General features: G+C 42.5%; 1 protein-coding gene across 7 annotated transcripts in view; it reads left to right on the forward strand.

Annotated features, from left to right (window-relative positions):
• DYM (dymeclin) overlaps positions 1–27,623 on the forward strand; it is a 210,578-nt gene that overhangs the window by 169,725 nt on the left and 13,230 nt on the right. For all 7 annotated transcript variants that reach the window (XM_066569260.1, XM_066569261.1, XM_066569265.1 and 4 more), the window contains one exon: positions 6,706–6,819. In XM_066569260.1, the coding sequence (XP_066425357.1) occupies positions 6,706–6,819 (114 nt within the window). The remainder of the gene's footprint in view (positions 1–6,705; positions 6,820–27,623) is intronic.

Below are 27,623 nucleotides of genomic sequence, written 5' to 3' on the forward strand. Positions count from 1 at the left end.
TGAAGAAGAATTAATTGGAGAGTGTACTGGGGATGTAATAATGAGTAGTTGATGGTGCAAATAGAAAAAGGCATCTACTGCAATTCTGTGTGTGTATACAAGCAAAGAATAACACAGAGATGTCCTCTAGGCCTAATCATGCTGGTCACTTCTTAGCTGGATTACTCTGGGTTTAGAATCTCAGAACCATTTAGGTTGAAAAAAACTTTTAAGACCATTGAGTCCAACCATTCCCCAGCACTGCCCAGGCTGCCACTGTCCCATATCCCCAAGTGCCACAGCCATACAGCTTTTAAACTCTTCCACAGACTGGGGATTCCACCACTGCCCTAGGCAGCTGTTTCAGAGTTGGACAAGCCTTTCCATGGAGGAATTTTCCTCAATATCTAACTTGAGCCTCCTTTGCTCCAGGCTCAGCCCCTGCCCAGCTCCCTCAGCCTCTCCTGGGACTCCAGCCCCTTCCCAGCTCCGTTCCCTGCCCTGGACACGCTCCAGCCCCTCAGGGTCTCTCTTGTCCTGAGGGCCCAGAGCTGTCCCCAGCACTGGAGGTGCCTCAGCAGGGCCAGCACAGGGACAGGCCCTGCCCTGGGGCTGTGTCACAGCCTGGCTGGGACAGCCCAGGGGCCACTGCCCACCTGGGCACACGGGTGCTCATACTCAGCTGGCACCATTAAAGAAATTCCAGGTAGAAATAAGAGCTGTAGAAAACAGAACATCTGAAGGTGCTGATTTGCTAAAGTGATGTGGTATTTTTCAAATAAAATGCTGCTTTGAAGGGAAATGGAATAATCTCCTTGACATACTTGTGGGTTCACAGGTCATAAGGAAAGACTTTTCCAAGGTTAGGAATAATGGAGCACTGTGGTAGGTTTTCAGGGACTTCAGCATTGGAGACCTCTGGGGTTTGGCAGCATGGCACTGGGACAGGGGACAGACCAGCACAAGGCACAGGTACAGGCACAGGTAGATATGGGGATGCCTCTGCAGCCAGAGCAGAGCAGGAATTGCCCGGGTTACATTCAGTACAGACCTGGCCACATTAGCTCTGGGCTTTTCTCAGGATTTGGACCATTCCGTTTACTCTGGAGATACACATAATGTCTGTGTGCTTCATTAATGAGGCAAAAATAGGTGAATGTATAAGGGTCATAAGTATAGGGACCACTTTTTATTGAAAACTACTTATTTGCTTCTGTGTTTTTATAAATAATCTAAAAATCACCATTGCCAGTTGATTGGAAACATATGGGAACCATTAATGCTGTACAGAAGAAACTGAAATCAAAATACCTTCTGCTTCCTATTACTTTACCTTTTATTTTAGAAAGTCATTTTAGTAGGAGATAGTGCATCTTGCTTATCTAAAATGGGATATTCCTCTTCTGAATAGTGAACAAAGAGGAATGCTATGGTTCCTCTTCTGGCCTTGTGCAGAAATATTTCATCTGGGAGCTGTCTATATGCCTCCACTTCAGAGGTGGTCTGTAATTTGGTCAGCCGCTTCAGATATGTCAGGAATTTGGTGGAGACTCTTCACTTATCATTCCTAAAGATGTGTTTGGTTCAAGGCCACGGCGAGAGCTCCTTGGCTTTCACTGCTCTCATATTTCCTACAAGCGAGCAACTGATACCAGGTGGTGGAACAGGCCTAACTAGGAGCTGCTAGAATTTTGTTTGCAAAATACTCTGATAGACATCAAGAGCTTGGGAGCAATGGCTTAGTGATGCAAAGGATTCAATTGATGCAATTTCCTACAAGGAATTTAATTCTTCAAAGACATTTCCCTACTAGATTTTAAAATCAATCAAGTTGCCTTCACTCTGGCATAGGAGCCTCTGTTGTAAGACCTTCAGGACTTAAAAACTAAGTTTTTATGGCTTTCCTTAAAATTAGTAAAACCTTGATCCTGCTGATTACCAGAGCCTGGCTACATACTCTAAGGTTTTGGTGGGTTTGGGTTAGGGTTTTGTTGGTTGTTGTTTGTTTGCTTTGGGGGGGCTCTTTTAGCCTGTTTTTTTTTTCCTCACTCCTATACCCTAGGAATGGAGAGCAGAATACCTGGAAAAGCTCATGTGTCCTTGAGCATGCTCCTCATTTCAAGGTGGTTCTGAAAAATACAGTACTTCAGGTTTGCTGATTAACCTCCTGTGTTTCTCCTGCTATTGAATCACATGAAGCTGTTTCACCCCTTCTTAAATCAGCAAGGGTTGGCTTTGCCTCTCATTGGCTCCAGCTATGACTACTGGATACCAAATGTAGCTGTGATTTATGTTTCCCTAAGGAAGCAACTTAGCTGAAGTGCTAATCCTGTGGTACTTTACAGTGAGAGGTTTGTTTTCTTCTTTTCTTCTCCATTTGGTGTGTCATTAATACACCATATTACTCTCCCAGTGGTGAACGTGGCTGGAAATAAAATTCTCAAAGTGTTTCTTTCAATCACTTTCAAAGGGAAACAAAATTGACAAAAACAGGTTCAAAACTTACTCATTTTTTGCCAAGTGATTTTTTTCTTCTGTCTTTCAGAACTGACCTTTGCAGTTGCAGGCAGAGGAGGCAGCAACGTGTTGTACTGTTATTTTTAGCTAGAGGAGAAGGAGAGGAGTTGTCATGTTGATTAGGCAGCAGCCCTGCCTGGGCTGCTGCAGGCCTCACAGCACTTCAGCATCTGCTGATAGAATCCAAGTGGAGAAAACATTTTGCCCTTGATAGCTCTGCTGTTGGCATGCTGTAAAGGGAAGTATTTTGTTACTTCAACCTTGCAGCCCAATTGAAAACAATAGTTGGGTGAAATAACAGACACTGTGGTTGTTCTCTCACAATCTCAAAAATAATCTCCAAAGCCTAAAATATTGCCTTTAAATGAAAAATGTTTCTGAATTGTTCTAATCTTGTAGTACTTTTAATCTCTGGCAATACCTTGTAAGTTTACGGTTAGGAAAACAAAAGGAGAAAGTACGATTTTCTCATGGAAAATTGATCTCTAGGAAGACGTTCTCACTGCGGGGGTGGTGAGGCCCTGGCACAGGTTTCCCAGAGCAGCTGTGGCTGTGCCTGGGTCCCTGAAAGTGTCCAAGACCAGGTTGGATGGGGCTGGGAGCAGCCTGGGATAGTGGAAGGTGTCCCTGCCCATGGCAGGGATATCCACTGGATGATCTTTAAGGTCCCTTCCCGGCCAAGGCATTCCATGAGTCTATGATTAAAACCAGTTTTGGAAATCACTGTAGAAAACAACATAGTTTTTGTATAGAAATATTAATGGTATTTTAATAGAAACCCTGGCAAGGCCTGAGCTGGAAGTGGCCAAACCAGGTCCCCTGTGCCCATTGTACCACAGGTCTGGGTACCTTAGGATGGACAGCCAGGATTAGACTCTGCACAGGGCAAGGCTCTCCATGCTTTTTATCTGGACAGGGATCAGATATTCCTGATGAGAGGTTGTCTAATCCTGGATTAGATGTGCCTTTTAATCTCTGCTAATATGGAAGCCAGACTGGAGAGAGAGCTCTTAGAATGGGTTATGTTACTTCAAGCAGAGGCCTTTCAGTGCTCAGCATGACTAGGAAGAGAGTAATTCACAACAACTTGTGGAGTTTCTTCTTACTCTTATTTTTAAGCAGTCTTTGCAGTTGTTTTCGTGGGCCAATTGCCCAAATAATTAGGAAGAAAATTAATTTTCAGGGTACCAGGAAAACATCATCTCTCAGCCTTGTTTATTTGTCCCAAGATTTGGGGTTTTTCTATTCATGCAGTCATATGCTCAGCTGGTTTTAAAACATGTACTAAAACCTGAAACTCATTTAATACTATTCACCCAGCTTATTTTTTCTGGTTCATTTTACTTTCAATGGGACAAGGAGTAGAAATCTGTTAATTTTAATTTTTATTTTAAATTCACCTCTGTTACTTAAGTGTAGAAGATAATTAAAGCTCTTTCAAAGGAAAAGGCTACTCTTCCTTAATATCATGTTGAGCTTTTATATTTTTATATCTGACTAGATTAGTAGTAAAAGTGTTAGACTGTCTGCTATAGAGGTGGGAGCTTGGGCTTGAGAGACATAATACTGGGTGTTTTTTGGTTTTATTCCTGATCTGGAGCTAATAAGAAAATGCCTTCTTTAGAATCTCTGCTGTACAATTAATCTTTAATTTTTTCTTTTTACTTTTCTGTTTTGCTATTTCATGGGGATACTCATGGGTACCTCACTGTCTCATTGGGGTATTGTGCTCTCAGGGTCCAAAAGGGAGGTACTTCATTTCTATTTTGTTTGAAGTAGTAAGGCAAATAACTCCTAGAGATAAGTACCATTATTAAAGTAGGTATTTTTAATTTTAGTCATCAACTACACATCAAAAATAGCCATTCTGAGTTCTCTAAAATGCTGACATAGCCTGAAAATACTGGAAGCCTGTCTTGCTTTTGTTCTTTTGAAATATAACCCGAAGAAGATTAGTACCTTTACCACAAAAACATAAGTCTTTCAAAAACATGTTAAGATTGAAGGGTTTGACTTCCCAAAATGGGAAACGTCAGAATTCAGGGAGTATCTGTGAGCTTCATTCAGTTTTTTTGCTTGTTTGCATTATGATAGTATTTTATCCTTTTGGTTAAAAGCTAAATATTAAGTTTTGCTTTTGTTGTGGTTTAGCAGAACTTGAGCTAAAAAGGCAGTGCCCCTGGGATGGATTCTCTGCAGGAGCCTGCCCTTGGCGAGGATGGGTTTCACCAGTGATTACTGACAACAGAGGAGTGTTGAATGCAGGAAGATGTTTTTTTCTTTCAAAGTCTGTGGGCAACTTGCTTGTTCCTCTGTGAGCTGTGTATCCTCCACCAGCAATTTGTCCCAAACTCTGTGCCAAAACTGTGTCAGCCTCACTCTGAGGTGCTCACGCTCTTCGCACAAGCTGTTTCTTGCTGTTTTACTCTGTTATTTCTGGGCCCTCCCTCCAGCTCCTTTCCTTATGAGCTCAGCACATCTTCCTACTCCTTTTTTTCTAAGGATCAGAGATCACAGTGCTCCACCAGGTCCTTATCTCTAAGAATGTAAAAGCCTACCTGCAGCATCTGCCAGAGGCAGTGAAATTCTCCCTTTCTGCTCAAGTATGGAGATAATCGTAGGGACAGCACAGAAGATTAAACCTGAATTTTCTCTTGACTGGTTTGTATACTTCTGTTGTTAGAAACAAAATAAAACAGAGAGAAAAACCAAACCAAACACCACAATCCCATGACAACCCCAAAAAGCAACTTCCAGCAACTGTAGTCCGCCTCTGTCTCATTCACTTGGTGCAAGAGTTTCTGGAGATCCCAGCAAATCTTCCAGCTCAAAACAAGGGCTGGGCTTTTTGTGGGGGAAGTCACAAACAGGAACAACAAATTTGAATCTCACAGTAATCAAGCCATCAGCTGTCTTTGTTTTATGAACAGCAGCTGAGCTGGGAGGCATAATTAGGGTAATGGTTTCTGGCTCCAGCTGTGTCTCACTACAGAACAAAGAGAGCTCAGCAGAGATTTCGTAGTATAATACACTTTTCCCCACTTCTGCTTGGGAGAATTATCGAAGATTACTCGATGGACTGGGACTGTGACTCAGATACAAGTGAACATCAGTATTTTTCCACAGAGGGTGTTGAAAGCTCACAGGATTTTGCAGAACTGCCATCAGCATTGTGCTTGCCTCCAGCCCAGGGGTAGCCAGGTGCTCTGGTGTAGACAGGCTTTACCAAGTGCCTCTTGGTATTTTTATAATTCTTCCAGAGGATTTTAAGTAGGTGTTGAAATTTTTCCCCAGACCCTTTTTGTATTTCGAGTCCTGGATCCCTTGTGTGACTAAGGAGTTTCCCTGGGATAAGGTATGGGGTTTGCAAAGTATATTCTTTTTGGATGAAAGGAGCTATAGAAATGGAAGTTTTCTGATGTCCCACATGGATAACTGCCAGTGGGATGTCTGCTTCTGCTGTGACCCACTGAGCTTGGAGAGGGATAAAAGTTAAAGCCTGACCTAACTAAGTTCTAGCTAACAAGGACCAGCTGGGTCACAGAAAAGGAGGTGGGAAGGGAAATATGGGGGAAATGAGCTTGGCTTTACCAGGGGGATGTCTGGAAAATGACAGGGAATTTGCAGGATTCCTTAGGCCTAGAATCCAGGATGTGGAAGGTATGTGTGGCACTTGGGGTGAATACTGGGTGGAAGAGGAGCTTGGTGGACTTCCTTCTCATTATCCACTTGCTGTGGCTTTGAGTGCCACACAGCTCCCAGGAAATGCAGTCTCTCATATTGAGATACTTAACAGTTGTGTTAAAGCCTTTTGTCCAGAAGTCAGTGAAACAATAATGGTTTTACTTTAATACCTTACAATGTAGCTCAAATCATAGAAAGACTGGAAAAACTCAAAAGCCTGATGGGCAGAATGGACAGAAATAAATATAGGCATATGTCAGTGCACAGTACTTGAAAATGTAAATTTATTAATTCAGCTGTATGTGTTATATTGTAAAATCATCTATCTGTTAAAAATGACTGCAAAAGGATGCTGAGAGTTGTGCTAATTTGACATTAACAAAGTCTCCCTGGCTGTGACACAGGCAATAATGTGATTATTCTTTAAGAAGTGCACGGCTGCCAAAAAAGAAGATGACAGCTTTGTGTATAAATTGATCCAAAGATCTCTTCTATTTATTTATGTGCTGTGATGTTTCATTCCAGGTGATCAGCTTTTTCAGCTCCCGATTAGAGCAAGCTGGAGCTGAGCTGTCAGTGGAGCGAGTTCTGGAAATCATCAAGCAAGGAGCTGTTGCTTTGCCCAAAGACAGGCTAAGAGTAAGTCCTCAAGACCTCATCACCTAAACTATACTGTTCCTATCAATTACACATATATGCCCTTTATATCTGTAACTTCAAAAAATCATCTCTCCTCTCAGTAGTGACTGATAAGTGATTACACTGTCAATTGCCATATGTGTATGTTTTCATTTAAATTCCCAATTTCTGCTAAGTGTTTGGGTGAGTTTTTGTGATTAGTTATTAAATTGAAGTGTGTGGAGGAATTAAAATTTGCTGAAGCTAAGGTTTTCTTCAATGTATCCTGAAGATGCAGGCTTCTCTCTCCATCTGTTGTTTAGTTATACTGTAACGAAACACTGGTAATTCTCTCTTTTGATTAATTTCCTTTTCTGTCTCTAGTGTTCTTTTTCTGTTTCTAGTGTTCTCGTGCACCTCTGTCTTGTACTATGTTAAGTGCTATAAAGATAAATTTGGAGGGCTTTAGTTAAGAATTACCCAAGCTAGGGAAAATCAGTTCAGGACCTGTAAGTCTGATCAACATGATGATGAGCTTTCTGTATAATCCTGAGCAGTCTCCTCCATTCCTTTCTGAGAACCTCTCAAATCTCTTGAGGGATTTACCAACTTGACAGGTTTTGTGAGGCTAAAATCCATTAATGGCTGTGTGATGTTTAAATACTGCAATAAAGAAATCTGTGTAAGTGGGTAAGTAAGCAAATGGGAGCTGTGTGTGTGTTTTTAAACACGATGAATCTTGTTTGTCTGTTATGCCAAGTGTACTTTAAATACTGTCTGTTTTCTGCAGAACTATTTTTGTTGCTACTCTCTCTGATAAGAGAGTGAGAGCACTATTTCTTTTGTGGTAACTTTAGTAAAATATCCTCTGATAAGGCACACTGAGTCTGTACAGCCAGTGGCAATGGCTGGTAATTTATTTATATACTGGTAATTTTAAAACACCCAATGGGAATTTTCTGGCTGGCTGCATATACTAATGTCTTTCCTGCAGTTCCCTGTGTCCCTGAGATGGCACATCTTCAGTCACTCAGGCTGAATTCCTTCAGGAGAGGGTGGTCTAGAGTCCAAGTCCTGAGCCACAGTACAGGAATAGCCTGAGTAACACCAGAGCAGGTGTTGGGTCCAAATCCAGCCCTTCAGGTTGTCCTTTCTGTGTGGTGATGCTGTGAATGCAGAGGAACACTGGAATTTCGGCGGTTTCTATGACAACTTGTTCTGATGTGCAGATAATTAAAAGCTCTTATGTTGAGGCTACACCCTTCTTGACACAGAGCCATCACCAAATCGACTTGCTGCTTAGGAAAAAATGAAGGTTTTCTCAGTTGCTGAGTGTGCCACATTGAGTGATATGTCAGGCCACAATTTACAGAAATGCTGTTTCTGGAGTGAAATCCCATCAAGTTTCAATTTTCTGCACTAATGATATACAGTATTCAAAATTCTATGTTTATATTGCCTCTTAAGGCTCAAACCAGCAGTTTTTGGTGTGTGCCAAGCTCTGTAAGTCCTCACCAAGCAGTCAAGTACTTCCATTTTTAAGGATGCTTAGTGTTGCTTGGAGGATTTCCCTTTCCTCTGGAGCACTTGAGTTCTGGGACAGACTTACAAAGGGAAGCCAGCCTGGCACATCAGTCTTCTGTACTGACCACTTACACCTACTGGGTTTTGTCTTTTTGTTTTCTTTTGATTTCCTTTATTATTCTTTTTTTTTTCCCAATTTCTTTTTTTCCTTTTTTGTTTTTTTTTTCTTTTCTTTCTTTTTTAATACTTTTGCTGAGCAGCAGTTTTGCCAGAGCAGGTTACTTTTCCATGTAGAAAAGGTGACATTGATCTTGGGATGGGGTGTTTGTATATATATAAGTACGTATGTATGTATTGTCATGCATCAGTTTGTACATGCAAATAACATCCTTTCTTTGCAGAGGTAGTGAGCAGGGGAGCAGCACATGTTTCCCTCCTATAGAAGTGGCCTTGTGAGTCTTTGTGCCCTCTGTCCATGTGCCTCTCTCCTGGGAGCCTCCCTTTTCCTCAGGTCTCCCCACTTAAGTCTGAGGTTTTCAGGGGAAGCTATTCTAAAGCTCAACAAACTCATATTAAGATCAGACTGAAGATATAGTTACACAATAGCTCTGGCAACTCTGAGGCACTTCAGCAGCTAAGTAAAGGCGAAAGCTTTAATCCTTAGGTCTTTAATGACACTCTCTGGGCAAGTCTGGATGGGTGGGAGCAGCCCTACCCACTCTGGCTTTGATGGCACCTTTCAGGGAGTTGTGCAGAGCCACAAGATCCCCCCTGAGCCTCCTTTGCTCCAGGCTCAGCCCCTTCCCAGCTCCCTCAGCCTCTCCTGGGGCTCCAGCCCCTTCCCAGCTCCGTTCCCTGCCCTGGACACGCTCCAGCCCCTCAGGGTCTCTCTTGTCCTGAGGGCCCAGAGCTGTCCCCAGCACTTGGGGCAGCTTGTGCTCAGCCAGTTTGGACAACATCTGGAGAAATTAGGAATCTGTTGTTTCTATGTCGACACAACCTACATGTAATTCCAATGTGCAAAGCTGTGGAGTTCAATCCCAAGAAAATATCTATATGTGTGTGTCAGCTTTGCAGTTAATTGCTAACTAATTTTTAAGCCATCCTTGCCTTTTGCCACAGCATACTGAAGTGCTGTAAAGTACAAGAGACCCTGCAGAGATATTATTCCTGCCTCCTAGAAATAACCATCTTCAGCTGAAGCACTCTGGGGGAGGCAGTTGAAACATGGATATGATTTGGAAAATGAGGGCTGAGGCAGAGCTTTTACTCAGTCACTTCCCTGCAGCTCAGACAATGATGTTTTTTTCTCGTGTGTACCTAATGTATGCACGGATGTTTTCAAGTGAATGTTTCCAAGTTGCTTATCTTGGCCTTTGTTGAGGAAGTGAGCATTCAAGAGGTGCTACATGTATTCAGGTTCTGAGTCTGTTGCTTAGCCCATAGTTCAAACATGAATCAACATCAACTAAAAATAACAGCACTTACAGCCACGATCCTCATCTGCATAATGGAGCTTATCAGTTTGGGAGCACACCCTGGTGCTCCTGCTCCCTTCCACTGTGGGAAGCAACACGGGATGCAAAGTGAGCATGGGTGGTAGCAGTAGGTCATGGATAAATATATATATGTGTGTGTGTGTGTCTGTGTTAGGAAAGATATCCTGCATTTTCTTAGCAAATAATTATTGGGAAATAGGAGATCTAACTCAGATTTTCCTTCCAATCCTGGAGCAGTCTGACTGGAGACAAACAATATAATTAACATTATTTTAAGCATATGCTTTTAGCTGTGTACTGTGGAAGGCCAAGAAAGTCCAAGCTGAGCAATTAGCCTTTTAGAAGACTTCTGCACAAACAGAGAGATAAAGGGCAGGTGCTGAAATCAAGTGCTGGTTATTTCTCCCTCAGTCTGTGGGAGGAGATAAATGGAGTTAATATGCCCGGGATGGAGGCAGAAGCCATGGTGTGGAGATAGAGCTGTCTCCTTCGCAGACGAGCAGCCCACAATCCAGGCTCCCTGCTATATTGCAGAAGCTTATTAAAGGCAATTTAGAGATCATAGTGATAGGTGAAAATTAGCCTCTTTCTTTCTTTCTCTTTATTTTTTTGAAAGTTCTCAGGCTGCCTTCCTTCCCTTTGGTGACCTATCTGTACTTTCAGGATTAGGAGAGTGAGAGAAGCGGGACCGTGTCTGGAGCCCTGTGACTTATCTCAGGATTTCAAGGGGAGTTAGCCAGCAGATAACAACAACAGCTCTTCTGCAATAAGTGGGAAAACTTGTTTCAAATGCCAGCTAGTGACTGGAAGCTGACATTTGGTTTTATGGAATGATCACACTTGGGAGGCCATGTTTAATGCTTTATAAAAGAAAAGTTCCCATTACCTAAGCCACTTAAGATGGAGATTTGTTTTTCTTGAGCATTTTCTGATCTGCTTGTGTTTTTCCCCCACTCCTTTTTTCCCCATGTCAATGAGTATTTTGTCATCAGTGTGCACTTTGTCAGATGTTCTTTGTGTGCTATGCAGACATGCCATTATGCCATCAACTCTCACAATTTTGATATGGTACAAAATTTAATATTTATTGAAGTGCATTTGAGTTCGATGGGCATTAAAATTTCACAGAATATGTAAAAGGAGCAGAGGTAAAAGCCTTCAGTCTCTTGACAGAACAAGTTTCACTTTAGGTGTTAAAAGCACTTCTCATAGGTTTCCCCTTCTATTAACAATGTACTTCCAACTCCATCAGCTTCCATTTGTTTCACGGAAAAAAGCTGCTAATCACTGAGGCACCAGAGCACAGGGGAAGAGTAAATAGTCATCATGGTGATGGCAGATACTGCCTGGGAGGTGGACCAGAGCATCTTTATATCTCTGGCACATCACCCCTGGGGAAGCAGCACCAGAAGCTTAGCTACAAGAAAATATCATAAAAAAGAGATGGTTGTTGAATGAGGTGGCAGTGAATTCAACAAGGGATGTCAAGCACAGGTGCTTTGGTAGAATTGCAGATTCATTTAGGTTGGAAAAGCCTTCCAAGACCACCAAGTCCCACCATTTCCCCAGCACTGCCCAGATCACCACTAACCTGTGTCCCCTAGAGCCACATCCACATGGCTTTTAAATCCCTGCAGGGATGGGGACTGCAACACTGCCCTTGGCAACAAGGGATTGACAGAGCTTTATGTAAAGAAATTTTCCCTGCTGTCCAACCTGAGGCTGCCCTGGCCCAGCCTGAGGCCGTTCCCTCTCCTCCTGTCCCTGTTCCCTGGAGCACAGCCCGACCCCCCCGGCTGTCCCCTCCTGTCAGGAGCTGTGCAGAGCCACAAGGGCCCCCCTGAGCCTCCTTTGCTCCAGGCTCAGCCCCTGCCCAGCTCCCTCAGCTGCTCCCATCAGACTTGTGCTCATGGCAAATCAGGAATCAGGAATGGCCATAAAAGAAAGTGCATGTGAAGTCCCCAAAACCAAAGGAACCTAAACAATTTCTTGGCTTGGGTACTGAGCCCTCTTTGGGAGAATTTTCCTGCTTCTGCAGATGCTCCTCCCAGGGAGGAGACATCATCTGTTGATCAGTCATGGTGCCATCACACCTGCAGAGGGACAGGACATGGGCATAGCACCCCAGGTGGCAAAGGATATTGGAAGTGTTCCATATATATGTACCTCGTTGATCCAAAGAAACCATCCATTGCCCCATCTTCTATTAGACTTGCTCCCAATTACAGGTTTTTTTTCCTCCACAGTCCTGCTGTCTTTAGTCCTGAGCGTTTGGTATTTGGCCACATCAAGATGCTGGATTCAGGATCCAGATCAGTGGTCTTTAATAATCCAAATTAAACTTTGGGGCAGATCTGTAATTGCTTTAAAAGCTATGTACCACTTTCTTGTGTTTGTTTTACTGCCGTAACACTTTTGCTGCTGTGGAGTTTTTGGTGGAATAGTTCACAAATTATTTCTGTGTGACACCATAAAGGTGTAGGGACAGAGGAGTGACAGAGACCAACAGCTCCATTACAGGGTTCTACAGCACAGCACTAAGCAAGAGAGACAGAAAACTTCCTTAAAAATAAATTCATCCAGTTCTTCCTGATATTTATCTTTTTCTTTTCTTTTTTTTTTTTTTTCTGGCTCAAAGGTTAAAGTTCTTATTACAGTGGAAGCTGATTGTGTCTAATACATCCTTAGGTCTGACGCTAGGCAGGCGTCTACAACACAGACTTCCTTTTGCTGACCCCCAGCTGCTGTTAACCCTTACCCTGAAGAAGATCAGATTAGTGACAGAAGTGTAAGAAAGTTTTAAACAAAGTGCTTTTTGGGCCTTTCCAGAGCACTGACCATATGCTAAGAATAAGAGTATTTATGGATTGTATATTTCCTTTTGACAATTTATACCCTCAATTAAGATGTCAGACTTCCCTGCTTCCGTGAGCTGACCTGTAAGTGATGGACAGTAACTCACATTTCTTTTGAAGGCATTTGTTTTAGAGGTCAGCTTCTCAGAGACCTTGAGTAGAGAAGAATATACTCTGCGTCCCTTGAGAAATATTATTTTGGGTAATCAAAATTCCAGGGGGAAAAAATGATCTTGAAAGTTTTGATGGGCTTTGTGGTCAGAAAATAACTTATCATTGTGAAACTGTGAGCAGTCAAAGACATGTCTGCACTCAGCTGACTCTGGCTAATCTTATAGTGGGACTATAAACCTGTCTGTCTGTCTGAGCCAGGGCAAACCCTTATTGCAGGTGCTTTTCTATTAATGTAAGCCTTGCTACTTAAATTGGCGAGAATGAGTTGAAACTAAACTGGATGACACCACTATAATAAGTATGTCCACGCAGGAGTTTCTATCATTTAAATCTGTTTAATTAAATGGTGCAAACTTGTGTGTAGGCAAGATCTAAAGTATGTGAAAAATACTATGGAAAAACTGTGATTATTATAGTGCTTGAAGTTTGATACTTGCTGACATAATGCATTGTATGGGAACTCTTGGCTTTGTAGTTTGAAACCTTACAGGAAGAAAAATAACGGCGTCATCCCAGAAGGGAATGAAAGCTTTGGGGGTTTAGTTCAGAAATAAATACCACTCTCACTTTGAAGCATTAATATGATAATCCACAGAAATGTGACTTTAGTAGGAAGTAGGGTTCAGTAGCTAGTTAGAATACATAGCATGTTAACAAAAAATATACTCATGTGCCTGGTTGCTTTAACACTGAAAAAGCCAGTGGCCAAAGTAAATTCACTTTGCCATCTGTGGATTCAAAGTCATAGAATCACAGAATCGTATAGGTCCAAAAAGCCCTCTAAAATAAATTCCCCCAGGGTGGCCAAGGCCACCACTAGTTCACATCTACATGGCTTTTGAGCATGTAAGTGATCAAAAGTCTTTGAAACACGATGACTCCTGTTGTTCCATGGTTAAAAGTGGATTTTAGCAGTCTTTAGAGAGCCTTGTTTGTAGCCACGTGTAATGCAAATGCAACTGATGAGTTGGATTGAATACCAACAACACTTCATTTTCAGAAGCATCCTTCAGGTATAATGGAAGGAATCAGTTAACTTAGAGACTTTAATGAAAGAGAAATAAATACTGCAGTCCTTAGCAATGTAGTTTGGCTTGAAACTTGCTATCCACAGAGCTTATTTTCATATTGCTGAATTCAAGGTGTTTCAAATGTTGGCATAGGCTGGCAGTTATCAAGCATTTATCAGGCATATTTATTTATTTTTCAAAGTTTGGTTTAATATTTTTATATGAAAAAGAAACCCTAACATGAACTCTTCATACAGTTACCCATTCCTGCAAGTGTTTGCATGGATTTTAACTGTCATACATGTCAAGATTTGGATTTCTTTGGTGTGGTGTGAGACGAGTCCCTTTGCATACAAGGTCTGAGTTACAGCTGAGTATTTTATCTGCTTGAGTGTTGCCAGGCCGAGCACCGTGGCACTCACAACCTCTCCCTGGCACTCCCAGAGAGAGTTCACTCACGCTGTAACTGACACCACATTTACATGTTACTCTTAAGGCTGTTTGAAAAGGAGATGTGCTTTCCACCTTTCCCCAGTTGTCCTACGAGTGTGAAAATTATACAATATCACATTCTTTAAATTATTTTTGTAGCATTATGGGGAAAGGGACGAAAAAAATAAACCAAAACACCAAAAACCACCCTTCAAATGATTCCAGGAAACTAAATTTTTCAAATGTGAATGCTCCTGAGAACCCAAACAAGTTGGGTTTGCTTTTACACAGCAGCTGTCAGTCAATTTTGGGATTAAAACCAGCTTTTTAACTTGAGTTTACTTCAGTGGTTATAAATTCTTTCATGGGGGCGGAGAAAAATAAACAGTAATTTTTGGCATTGTTGACTAGAACAAGAAAAAAACCCAGCTATTTTATTTTGCTTGTCTGCCTGGCACACAGTTAAAAACATATTAATGCTTTTCTGACACCTCCCTATTGAAGAGTAATATAAACATCACTGCAGCATCAACATAGGAAAAAAAGCATTAGCAAACTTTTGAATCTCTGATCTTTAAACTGTTTCTCATGTAATATCAGTTTCTTATGGTAAAGCACCCAAAAATCCCTTTGAACAGAAAACAGTAATCATGCTTTCAACTTAGACCATTTGTATAACAGCTTTTCTTCAGAGATGAAGAATAAACTGAGAACTTCAGTCTTGTTTTCTTCCTAGTCACTGAAGCATTCAATTTCATGGGGAAAATCCTGCTTCTACTGGAAAGTTTTGCTGATGACTCCAACATTCTCAAGGTTGTTCAGGCTGTATCTTCATGCTTAGGAGATGGTACCAGGCATGATGCAAGCAGGACACCAGGCAGGCCCCAAGGCTGTGTGTATCCCATGGCAGGGAGTGTGTGGTTCACAGTGACTGGTATTAGTTAGGAGGAAGGAGGGACTGTGTTTCATGTTCCCCCGCCCTCTCCCTGCTTCCCCTGGCCGCTGCTCTGCAGGGCTTGCATTGGTTGCATGGTAGCTCAGGAAGTGGTGCCATGGTCAGCAGCCTGGTGAGGATCTCATGCCATGAGAGCTGTATGTGACCTGAGCAGCAAAACTGTGTCTGTGAGCTCCTGATCTTCAGCCATCTCAGCTGGAGCAGATTGAGAGAAGCAGCTCAAGGAGGGAATGGGATGGAGATAGAGCTTTGTTAGCAGGTGCACAGTCAGCTCAAAGAAGCTGGGAGTGACCCACATCAAATCCATCAGCTTTTGCTCACTCTTGTCTTGAATAGGTTGCCTTTTGTCACCCTTCTTGGTGAATAATTTCCCTTACACACGTTACAATTCAAATAAGACACTGATGTCTGAATCCCTTCAATGTACTTTGACTGTTTTTTATAAGTTTAAGTTAGATATTGGGAAGAAATTCTTGGCTGTGAGGCTGGTGAGGCCCTGGCAGAGGTTGCCCTGCACCAGAAGCTGTGGCTGGCCCTGTATCCGTGGCAGTGTCCAAGCCCAGGCTGGATGGAGCTTGGAGCAACCTGGGACAGTGAAAGGTGTCCCTACCCATGGCAGAGGGTTGGAACAGAATGACCTTTAAGATCTCTTGCAACTCAAACAGTTCTGCAATTCTATTATAAAAATACTAATCCTTCTGTGCTGGGATTTGCTTCTGTCAGCCAGCCTGTGGCACTCCATACCTGCAGTGTTATCCTCCACTTTAGTGCCACATCCTGAAGAGAGCTGGAGGACGTTTTGCTGCAGTGTTCCTTGCCCGTTATGCAATGCTGTGCACAGAGTCATCGCAGTCTTTGGTAGAAGCACAGCAGCAGCCCAAAAAGGATCAAGGATACTTTAAAGGCGGCAGAGTTGTGACTATCAAAATGCTCCAAAGAGTAGCAAATCTCTTTTTTATCTCCTTCAGGTATTCCCACCGCTTTTCTCATTTGAGGTTTAAAGCATGCATTAATTAATGCGAGGTAAAGTCAGGGAAGGAGCGTCAGGAGAGTTTGTTTGGTCTATGTGTGGGTGTTATGTCTGAAACAGTGCTCTGGTGTTCCTCCAAGGCCACGTACCTTGTTTGCAAACCTGTGTAGATAAAGAATGTAGAGAACTATCATTCTTTTATGCTGTTAGCTTGTATTTGTCACAGCCATGAGCAGAAAGCACCCAGCAAGATCCCAGCAAAGGAATGAGTAGTGATGCTGCGATAAAGGACAGATTCAACCAAATGTCTGGCATTTTCTTTGGGAACAGGAAAGAATTTATCCTGGGCTTTCCAAAGAGCTAGAACATGCTGTAAAACTGGATTCAGACACATTGAGAACAAGCATAATATTTATATAAAGATATATAATAATAAATCTTTCGTTTCCCCACCTTCCCATTTATTATTTTGTTTTTCAGTGATGGGATATTGTGCATCCCAGTAAACTCTAAACCCACAGTACTTTCTCCCTGTCACTGAGACATCTGGTTGTGCTGGGGGAGCTAATCAATTGCAGACATAGTTACTATTATAAGCCTGCAAGCCACTTGAAAACTTACCCAGGATTTTGGTAATGAAGGGCCTGAAGTTATTATTTGAGCTTTTTCTTTTTTTTTTTTTTTCCCTTTTAACTTCCCTTCAGGGGTCATCAGACTGGCAGTATTTTTATTCTTTTTTACAAGCTCAAATTTTAGACTTTTGAAAGTTCAGTTCTGTGTATGTCAAGCTACTTGAATTTCCTGTAAAAATGTTGGAGTTGTGAATTGATTTGTAATAATATGAAAGAGAACAAACATCCAGGTTAACTCTGTCTGAAAAGTTAGTATTTAAATAGATCAGAAACTCAGGTCTGGGTTGGGGCACATTTGTCATTTTGCTATTAGAGCTGATATTTACTGTTAACATTCAGTAAGACTATTAGTCACATTTATGAAGATAACTTTAAAAAAGAATTTGTAGCTCAGAATGAAGAACGATTTAATACTTGAGAGTGACGTTCAGCTCTTGAGGAGACGCACCCTATAGCTCCAATTGAAAACCCCTCCTTCACAGCCTCACTGATGCCAAAATCTAACCAATAATGAATGATTTATCATTCTGTATTTGGCTTTTTCCTGTTGGAAGGGTGGGGGCGAGATCCTCAGCTCCAGAATACCGAGTCACTCCTAGCACTTGGCTCTGAAACACATAAACAATGCGGACTGTTACGAGTCCCATCTCAACGCCCGTATTACACGGCCATGTGTTCTCAGAGTTCCTAGAGCCTGATGTCAGGCATGTGCTGGGGCTGGTGTATTTTCTGATTTTCTGGGGGTCTCACATGCGGCTGGAGCGGCTGTGCCGTGGCCTGGGCTTGCAGCGCAGTCTGGCAGCACCGGCGTTGCGCTGGTGCCGCTCGGCTGGGCGGCGATAAGCAAAGAGACAGTCTGGCTCCTTCCAGGAGCCTCTCGGTCATGTCTGAGCGCTCGGCAGTTCCCAAAGCCTCTGGCTGACTTTCCCCTGTGGACCGTTCATTTATCAGGAAATGGAATTGGTTACAGGATTTCGCGCGCTGCCAAACCTCACTGACGAAATCGGCCCCGTTCCTGCTCTCAGAAGTAGGAAGAATGTGTTAACTCTTTGTGCTGATGCTTGTTTTTAGTGCTTTTGCTGAAAAAAAGCCAGGTTCCTTCCTACTTTTAAGGTTTCTGGAAATTGCTGACACACTCTCACCCTTTCTGAATATACTACTATTGCAGGATAATTTTGCCTATTACGTTTAGCTCTTTGCATCACAGTTACCACTGTCTTTATAAATATTATTTTAGGGCAATTGAGTTATGTTAATGGGAGATTTGCCTACTGAATTCAGTGTATTCTTGCTTCAAAAATGTCTTCTGAATTAATGGAGTGAAAATTAAAATTTATTAAAAACATAAACAATGCTTTGTTGTTTAAGGGATGCTTTAAAGCCTAAGTTATATGTATAATTTATACATAACTTGTAGGAGCTTAACCAGAATTGAATAGAAATATGTCTTTAATTATGCATATAGGATGACAACAAAAAAACCAAGTGCAATTCTTTCTGAGTGTGTTGCTGGTTTTGCATATAGTTACAAACTCAGCTTGTGTAATGGCAAGGTAAACACCACTCTTTTTAGATGCTATTTGGAGGTCATTCTTTCATTATGGATCAAGTTTTCAGGAAACTTTAAAAAACAAATGCACTTTTAAAAATGCAAATGCATTTTTTTGTGACTTACCAGACTCCAGGCTGCTCTGAAGTTTGCAGGGCAGAGCTAGTTGTCAATCACAGAATCATCTGGGTTGTAAGAGCCCTCTAAGATCATCAAGTACAGCTGTTCCCCAGCACTGGCAAGGCCACCATTAACCCATGCACCAAGTGCTGGATCCACACAGGTCTTAATCCCCTCCAGGGATGGGCACTCCACCACTGCCCTGGGAAGCTGTGCCAGGCTGGTCAACCTTCTCAGTCAAGAAGTTTTTCCTAATACTCAAGCTAAACATGAGCAAATTCTCAATTGTGCAAGTTGCATTGAGAAACAAAGAGCCGTTTTGGTTTTATTAATTTATTTATATTGATAGGAGCTACTCCTGGGGATTTTTCATTTCTCCAGTGGTCAACATCTGTCTCTTAAGACCCCCTAACTTTGTCCCTAATTAGCTGAGCTCACTCCTTTTGCAATGCTTTTTCTGTCACACACTGTATCTGTGTGTTTTAGAGGGGATGGAGAAATGTCCATTTGCAGATTGTCTGCTGGTGGATGCAGGTGTCTGTTCCTGTACCACTTGAATCATTTTAGTTTGTCCAACGATGTGTTGCACTGGGAGCATGTATCTCATAACACATCAGTCTGTTTTAATGCAATCAATAGTTGTAACCTCTCATGTATGAAATTACTAAGCCCAGAGGTAAAGCACAGTGCACATATGGTAATTATTATGTCTGGAAGTGGTTGCTGCATTAATTGATAGCAGTAGCAAGTAATGCAGCCTCACTTAATTTCATCACTTCTTATACAAAAATCCTGTAAACAGAATTTTTCCAGTCTAATATGGTAGTCTCCTTTTTATTATGAGCAAATCACTGTGGAAGTATTTAGAACTCTCTTCCTTCATTTTGCTTTGTGGCAATTTGTGATCCTTTGTTCCACAAACAAAAAGTGGCTGAAAACAGCTCCACAACCTGTGAAAGCATCGTGTGAGCCTCATCTGCCACTCTGTGAGCCATGGTTGTTGTTGCAGGAACTGCCTGGGGCTGGTGCCAGAGAGGGACCCTGCTCATGGCCTGCATCCTGCAAGCCTGAGCCACTGCAGGGGAGGATAAGTGGGTGATTTGGCCTCATTACCAACATAACTGAGGCATAAAATTCACATGTTTTCCAAGCTGTGTCTGCAACTCAAGTTAACATAAAAATATTACGAATTTAGCATTCCTTGCTTTTAAAAAATTGTGGTTTAGTAGTATAAATATAATTTTCCATTTTAAAGTAGTGTGTCATAAATACTCCTGGAGGATCTCAGAATGTTGGTCCTTTCCATTGTGAACAAGGAAAGCCATGATGGCTAAGGGCTGTGCATGATTGGAGATCCTTCATTCTGTCAGTGAGAAGCTGATGATGTTTAAGGCCATCAGAGTGCCAGTAACGCTCAAATCTCCTTGCATTATGTGTTGAAAAATGAGTGAACTCGTCACAATCCCAAAAAGACCTTTACTGTCATCTGGGGAAGCTCCAAATAATTTAGAACCAAGCCAATGCTTTGGATTGAAAAGACTCAAAGCTCATCCAGTGTCATCCCCTGCCATGGGCAGGGGCACCTTCCACTATTCCAGGTTTCTCCAAGCCCTGTCCAACCTGGCCTTGGACACTTCCAGGGATCTAGGGGCAGCTACAGCTGCTCTGCTAGATCTAAGCCAGAGCCTCACCTTTCTTCAATGCTTGCTTAAAATCTTAATTTTCTTGAATACATACAAGATAAAGGACTGGCTGAAAATAGGCTATTTTGAAGTAATAGATAGTAAAACTAAATCATATAAATGCAAATATAATGAAAGCCTTACGTGCAGGGTTCTCAGAAGCACGGGTGAGGGTTTCACTGGCATCAGGGTTATGTCGACAGCTGTAGTTTTAAAATCAAGTATGTTGTCTGTTTTTATTCTCTCCTTTACATCTTGCTTGTAGTTAGATTACAGTTCTCTAGGAAAGATGCATCCTGTTCGTACAGAAGGCTTGTTTATCCTACTGAAATCCAGGGAAGCACATTTCATTCCAGGATGAAGGAATGCATCAGAGATGGGTATTGCACAAGAATCCAAGGTAGTTTGGGAGGGTGGTGCTTGGGTGAGTGACCTGGAGTACAGTGATTCTGCAGTTCAGGAATGAGGTGCATTGGCCAAGATGAGGATGAAGGGTGGGCTAGCACAGGACACTCCTATTCCCAAGCTGCTGTCTGCATGGAGACTAATATTTACATGGAGGCTTACTGTCTGTCCCCTCCACCCCTGAAGATTATTCCAGTTACCTTCTGGAAGCTGTGTTCTGGATTCAGTCACTTCATTCCCGAGTCATTGCTTTCTTTGCAAAGCTCAACAATTGCACTGGAATGAAATCACCTTATCCTGGATTTGCCGTAGCTGCTTCCAAAGAGCTGTTCCATAATACTGGTATGCAGGTTAGTCTCCTGCAGAAGGCTGGGCAGTGTTTTGGCTATCCCAAACCAGTTTACAAAAAAAAAAAAGGTTAAACAAAAATGTGCAGACAACAAGGTCATACCTGCCCAGCCAGGACTACACTGGACGAGGTAACAGTAACAATTTAATTGTATAAATGCAAATGTAATAAAATTAATACAGTAATATCTACTGTGATTCTGAGACTTAATTCTTCAATAAAAATGGGAAAGGGAAAATAAACCAATTCTAGCAGCAGGTTGATCAGCAGTGCAGGAGTTTGCTGTTTCTCTCCCATGGTCTTCTTCACCTTGCCATGACTGGAATTCCCTTTGCTGCTCTGCAGAGCTGTAACTGCAGTCACAGCCCTGTACCCAGCTGAGCTGAATAATGCCTCAGCCTTGGCTGTGGCACTCTGTGGGTTGTAATTAACTAGCTCCCATTAAGGCAACAGATGAAAATTCATGCAGTTACATGCAAAAGCGTTAGAAGATGAAGTAGTGTCATGTAACAAGAGGTGTTAAAGGAGGTTTTGTTTCTTTTTTTGCTCAGGATAAGGGTAAAAGTTTTAAACTAAAAGAAGGTAAATTCAGAGTAAGGTATAAGGAAGAAACTTTTTATAATGAGGGAGGTAAAATACACATTGCCTGGGGAGGTGAAGGATGCTCCATCCCTGAAAGGGTCCAAGGCCAGTTGGATGGGGCTTCGAGCAACCTGGAACCTGTGTCCCTGTCCATGGCAGGGGGTGGCACTGGATAAGCTTTGAAGGTCCCTCCCACACCATTCTGGGATTCTATGACTCTATTGAAATAATTATGTAATTCATTATGCTACCTGTAGAGAGCAGAAAAATATTTCTGTAAGGGACACGAGGGAAGTCTACTGCAAAGATCTTCTCCTTCCTTGGATCTGAAGGGCCTGGTTGTGCTCCATTGGTGACAGTCAGAGTGAGAGGGACCCTTTCAGCATCTTCATCTCATACCCAGTGAAAGGTGCTCCAGCTGGTTCTCAGCCATGGGCACACTATTGGGCTGTGATGAGCAGAAAACTTTGCTGTTAGGAGTGAAGTTTTGGAGGAGAATAATGTAACTGGTGACATTTTCTGTCATCCATGATGAGGAATGTATACCATCCTGTTGCTGTCCATATGGAAGAGCATCCTTGCAGAAGGCAGTAAGTGGCTGATGTTAGGTGCTCTGCAAGCTTTGTGGAGGGGAAGGGTCAGGAGATGACACACAAACTCCAGTCTGCTAAAGGGAGTGTGGATTGCCAAAAGAGCTCAGTGAAATATTTCGTTATCCACAGCTGAACTCTGGCCTTTAATTGCAATGTGAAATAACCAATGAGGTTAGCAATAAGTTCTGATTCAGAACTTATTCAGCTCTTCAGAGCTCTTCAGACACTCCATTGGCTGTCTGTGCATCTATTTTAAATTAATTATGCAATTTAAAAATAAAGAACTAGTCCCAAAATTTAATTTTTCAGTGGCACTTAGAAAGATGGTGTAATTTAAAATAGAAGAAGAATGTTTTGGCTAGATATTAGGAAGGAATTCTTGACTATGAGGGTGGTGAGGGCCTGACACAAGGTTTCCCAAAGAAGCTGTGGCTGCCCCTGGATCCCTAGAAATGTCCAAGGCCAGTATGGACAGGGCTTGGAGCACCCTGGGGTAGTGGAAGGTGTCCCTGCCCAAGGCAGGGGGTTGGAATGGGATGAACTTTAAGGCCCCTTTGAATCCAAACCATTTTACAAATCTCTGACTCTCTTACTTTGTGGGAAGAGCACAAGTAAGAGACTTGGAGCAGAAAAAATTAAGCTTTACACAAATTCTAACATGAAACAGCCTGTCTTTGTGTATCTGTTGTTTGACACCAGATATATTAGATTGACTGATTTCATTGGTTTAAGGAAGCTGCTATAAGAAAGAGATACCAAGTACAAGGCAGAAAGCAAGCTCTGGAGAAACAGGAGGATGGGAAAGCAGTGTGAGTTTCCAAGTTGCTCCCCCTGGCAACAGAGCTCTGACCTGGGTAAACAACTCTCTGCACGTGTAAGTTTTTCAAAGCTACTTCCATTCTGCTAACTGCTGGCCTGCCACATCATTTGAACTCTCTTAACCTTCAAGGGTGATCCCATTTTTTCTGAAAGAGAGCACAGAGGAGCTTCCCTGCCCAGAGCTGGAGAGCTTCGGCTTTGCAGGAGATTGGCAGAAGCCCCACACTCATGAGCAGCCCAAAACTCCCTGTCCAACACATCTTACAGGAGGGCTCCCAGCCAGAGCCTAGCCCCTGCTCATTTCAGAGCTGTACAATTGCTCAAGCTAAATAACATTCCCCAAGTTTCCCTCCCTAGAAAGCCTCCCTATACTTTTATTACGTTTTTTGCTGTGACTAAATCTGCCTCACATGTGTTGTGCAGCCTCCCCTCCCTCCATTGCATATGTTGTGAGTCCAATGAAAAGCACAGTGCCAAAGGCACTGCATTCGCATGACATGTTGTTTCCAAATATCTTGCAGCTTTGGTCAAAATAAAGTAAAATTACACTGAAATGCCCTGACCCCTTTCTTCCCCTGCTCAGTTGAAAGCTATTTCCAACCCATGTGTTCCTTTTCTACTGCAAAACTTCAGTGTAGACAGAGTAGCTGAAAAGTATAAAAAGTTGCATTTAAAATGAATTTATTCATTTGTTTGATTAATAAAGTCCCACACTGTCCCCCCTCCATCAAGAAAAAGAAGTATTAACCACTTTTTAAATAAATGTAAAATTTTGTGTCAGAGGCCAACAACTTTATCCCAAAAGGTGCAAAATTTAATGAGTTATGACAACTAAATACAAGATAAAGGGAGAAAAAAAATCACGTAACTTCTAATTATTCTCATCCAATTGCTCTTCCACTTATAAGGTTTAGCTGTCTTTTCTGAATTAGTCTTTTGAATTAAGTTTCCATAATATGTGGCAGATTGAGAAAAACAGTCCTCAGAAAATTTCTGCCCTGGATGACAGATGAACTAGATAATGGAGTATAATCTCTTCCATTTTCATGATTTTGACACATTTTCACTTCTGTGTGTATGTTTAAATCAAGGAATCAAAATAAGTTTGAGTACAGAATATAAATCCCAGACAAAATTACAGCTTTCATTGCAGTGTTGGGTTAAATGTAAACAGCAGGAATGTTACAGATATCTTCTAATTAAATGCATAAATCAGAGGAATGTCTTGAATGTTTACAGCAATTGCACCAAGAAGTGAGAATGAGGAAGAGATGTACTTTGTCAGCTGATGGCTGCGTCCCTGGCATTCCCATACAGAGTTTAATTTTGTCACAACCTTTGCTACAAGTTGCAAAGCTTCTCTCCAGTTGATTTACAGGCTGTTTGTTCCTGCTGAGGATGATTAGAGATGGAAATGGCTTTTTCCTGGCCAAGCAGGGGTTTCTCATATCTATCATCATTGCTGAGGACTCTGGTGTTAGGATTTGGAGGGCAGCTGGTTTAGACCACCCTGCCTTTTTTGTTGCTGTAGATGTTCTGGGGTATCAGATGATGGTATTGAATCCTAAATCCACGTGGATTTAGGCTGGGTTTATGGTAAGATTTTAATTCTAAACCCACAATCTGTTGAGCTCGCAAACAAAGGCTGATTTTTCTTGACTGTGTCCTGTGTCCTTGTGCCTTACAAACCCTACTATGCTCCCTTCTACCCAGGTTTTCTCCTTGTCCTTTAAGTTAGAAAAGCTCTCTTGAACCATTGAGTCCAACCATTCCCCAGCACTGCCAAGGCCACCACTGACCAATGTCCCCCACAAATACCACATCCACATGGCTTTTAAACTCCTCCAGGGATCCAGGGGCAGCTGCAGCTGCTCTGGGCAACCTGTGCCAGGGCCTCACCACCCCCACAGCCAAAAATTTCTTCCTGATATCCCATCTAACCCTGCCCTCTGGCAGTTTAAAGCCATTGCTCTGATGTTTAAACTGTGGGGAGAACCAACCAACCTGTGGATTATCAGCTACTGACCCAATTGACAGAAGGGGTTGACAGGGGCTTGAGGGCAGACAGTGTAGCAGTGGGGCGAGAATTTCCCATCTTGATGATGCTGTAGCAGCAGCATCCAAAGCTCCTTCCCAAAGGAAGGGAGATTTCCCTTCCTTCATGCAGCATGTGAGCTACCAAAAACCACAGCAAAGATGGTTTTTATAGATGGGAAACCAGAGGCTGGATAGTTATGGGTAGTTCACTGAGGGAAGGTCCCTCGAGTCCATAGGAGACTGGCAGCTCCAAAACATAGTAGGAAATTCTGTGTTTGTGGAGTGGGAGGAGAGCACAGGCCTTCAACTTACACGTTGTCCTTGGTGTGAGACCCACAAGATCCAAGGGGTGCCTGTAGTCAGGCAGCAAAACATTATTTGAATTCCTGGTCCTTATCTGCCCCACCAGGACTTGCCAAGCTGCTGAGCTGAGACCAGCAAAGCCTGATTGTTGTCACCAGGGTAAACAAACCTGGCTTGAATGCACAGGGAGGAAGGGGGCAGTTAGGTTCAATAACAGAGGAACATAGTAGCATTTATGAAAGAATTCCCCAGCCTGAGGTGGGGAGTTCTCTAGAAATGTTTTATTCATGTCCTAAAGACAGTCTTTACCAGAGTAAGTCTTAATACAAGAGAAGTGTCAGTGAAGGCAAACAAATATAGAAATGCTGCATCTAAAGCATAGTGAAAAAGAAAACACAAGTAATTTTAATTCATTATTGAAACAGCAACTCACTTGGGGCCCTTTTTCAGATTGAGGTGATTGTTTGCATTAGGAAAAAAAAATGCAATTTCACTATAGGAGAGTGCTACTTTTTAAACTGGTGGCTGCAAGATGACACCAAGCATACAGATCGCTTTTGGTTGCAGTCAGCTCCTGTACTCTGTCAGTCAAGGAGATTGCCCAGTTGGCCAGGTTCAAGATTTGTAAGGATGTCTTAACACCTTAAGGAATCTTTGTCCTGCTCATACTTAGCCTTTCTCTTTTCTACACACGGCTTGCCTCTATCATTTATAAAGGCATGTTTTCAATACCTAATTTGAAATTGCTATTGCAACCTTCATTATTATAATGGAATATAGAATAAAATACAGCATAGAATGAGCAACCTAAAAATCCATTTCATAAAAGGCATCCTAGTTATTTGTTGAGGTCAACTTAACACAACCCCCCTTCCCTGATTTTGGTTTGTCTTCAAGGACTCTTGTCATTAGGGCAATTTTTTTTTGTAAAGCTGTGAAGTCCACATTCACAAAATTACTGTATAAACATACACATTTGGCACCATCTCCTTGGCTGGCAGTCCTGGCAGAGATAAGGCTGCAGTCTGGCACTGTGTGCTATGGCTGGAAAGGTTTTACTGTCACTTGACATTTCACTCCTCAAGACAAATAAATGGGATTTCCTGCATGCAGCGGGGCAGCACTGCTCATCTCGCAGCACAGTCTGTCTTTTTGCAGAGGCTTGAAATACTTAAGAAGGGAGTATGTCCACTGGGGTGTACATTTTTCAGTTTGGGGAGATTAGGGAGCCAAAGGTCTGCCGGCTCAATAGGGTGTTAGTCAGCACGTCCTGAGCTTCAGGCAGATAAGGGTCCACTTCCTAGGCTGCCCTGATCTGAGAGTTAACAGTTGGTGACAGCAAGTCTGTCTCTGTTCTTTAGTCATTGTTATAATTTTTTGTAATATTTACAGGCCTGGCTCTCTCAGATTAAAAAGTACAAAATCAAAAGGAGGTCTTCCTCCGTGGGCGCTGGGGGTGGGGGAGGATGTTTGGGCTTGGCATGCGGCCGCAGTGCCGCGCTGGGTGGGAGGGACCGGAGCAGGATGTCGGCGCGGGCCTCAGCTCTGTGGCTGCTGTGAAGGAAAACTCAAACCTCGTCTAGTGGCCTTCCAGGAGCCCTCCACACCAGGAAACATGCTGTGAATGTCAGCGCCCAGGATGCAAATCAAAGGTGTTAAGCTCAGCTGGGAAAATGGACCTTGTCTGTCTGGTTGATGCACGAAGCCAAGGCCTAGTGCAGTGCAGTGCATCAACCTTTGTACAGTGATAACGGAGAGGAACGGGGTCCCAGTTGTCCAAAGGAATGTTCTTTTTGGCTTGGTGGGATGTTTTGGAGGCAGTGTTGAACTGATGTGTAGTGAAAGCATGTCTGGGACCTCATCACTGGAAAAGTATGCAAACTGAATCACTGTGCTTTTCTCCTGCCACCTTATGTGTTGGGGGAATATGGTCTACACAAATAAATGAGAAAACAAAACAACTGTGACATGGTAGTAACTCTAGATTTGGGGTGAAAGAAACAGGCAGATGAAAACAGCATTTTGACCTCTCAGTCTTTTGTGGTTCTGCTGGATTATCCCAAGACTGTATTAGAGCAGAGAATGGTCATACAGTAGTTTGCAAAAGGAAAAATTTTAAAACTTTGAAATTAGTGAGGTTTATACTGTCAATGTGCTTCAGTCCCTTCCCAGCTCAGATGCTGAAGAGCAGAGAGGGTGCTGGAAACTCCATAGATGGGTAACAGTCTCCATCAGCAAGAGCAGTGTGGGACCAAGTCAGATGACAAAATCTTCAGCTCCTTCTCCAAGGTGGAGTAAGAAAAACCTATGACAATCCTATGAAAAACAAACAAAC

This window comes from Molothrus aeneus, chromosome Z (genome assembly GCF_037042795.1).
Source record: "Molothrus aeneus isolate 106 chromosome Z, BPBGC_Maene_1.0, whole genome shotgun sequence".
In the NCBI taxonomy this organism is placed as follows: Eukaryota; Metazoa; Chordata; class Aves; order Passeriformes; family Icteridae; genus Molothrus; species Molothrus aeneus.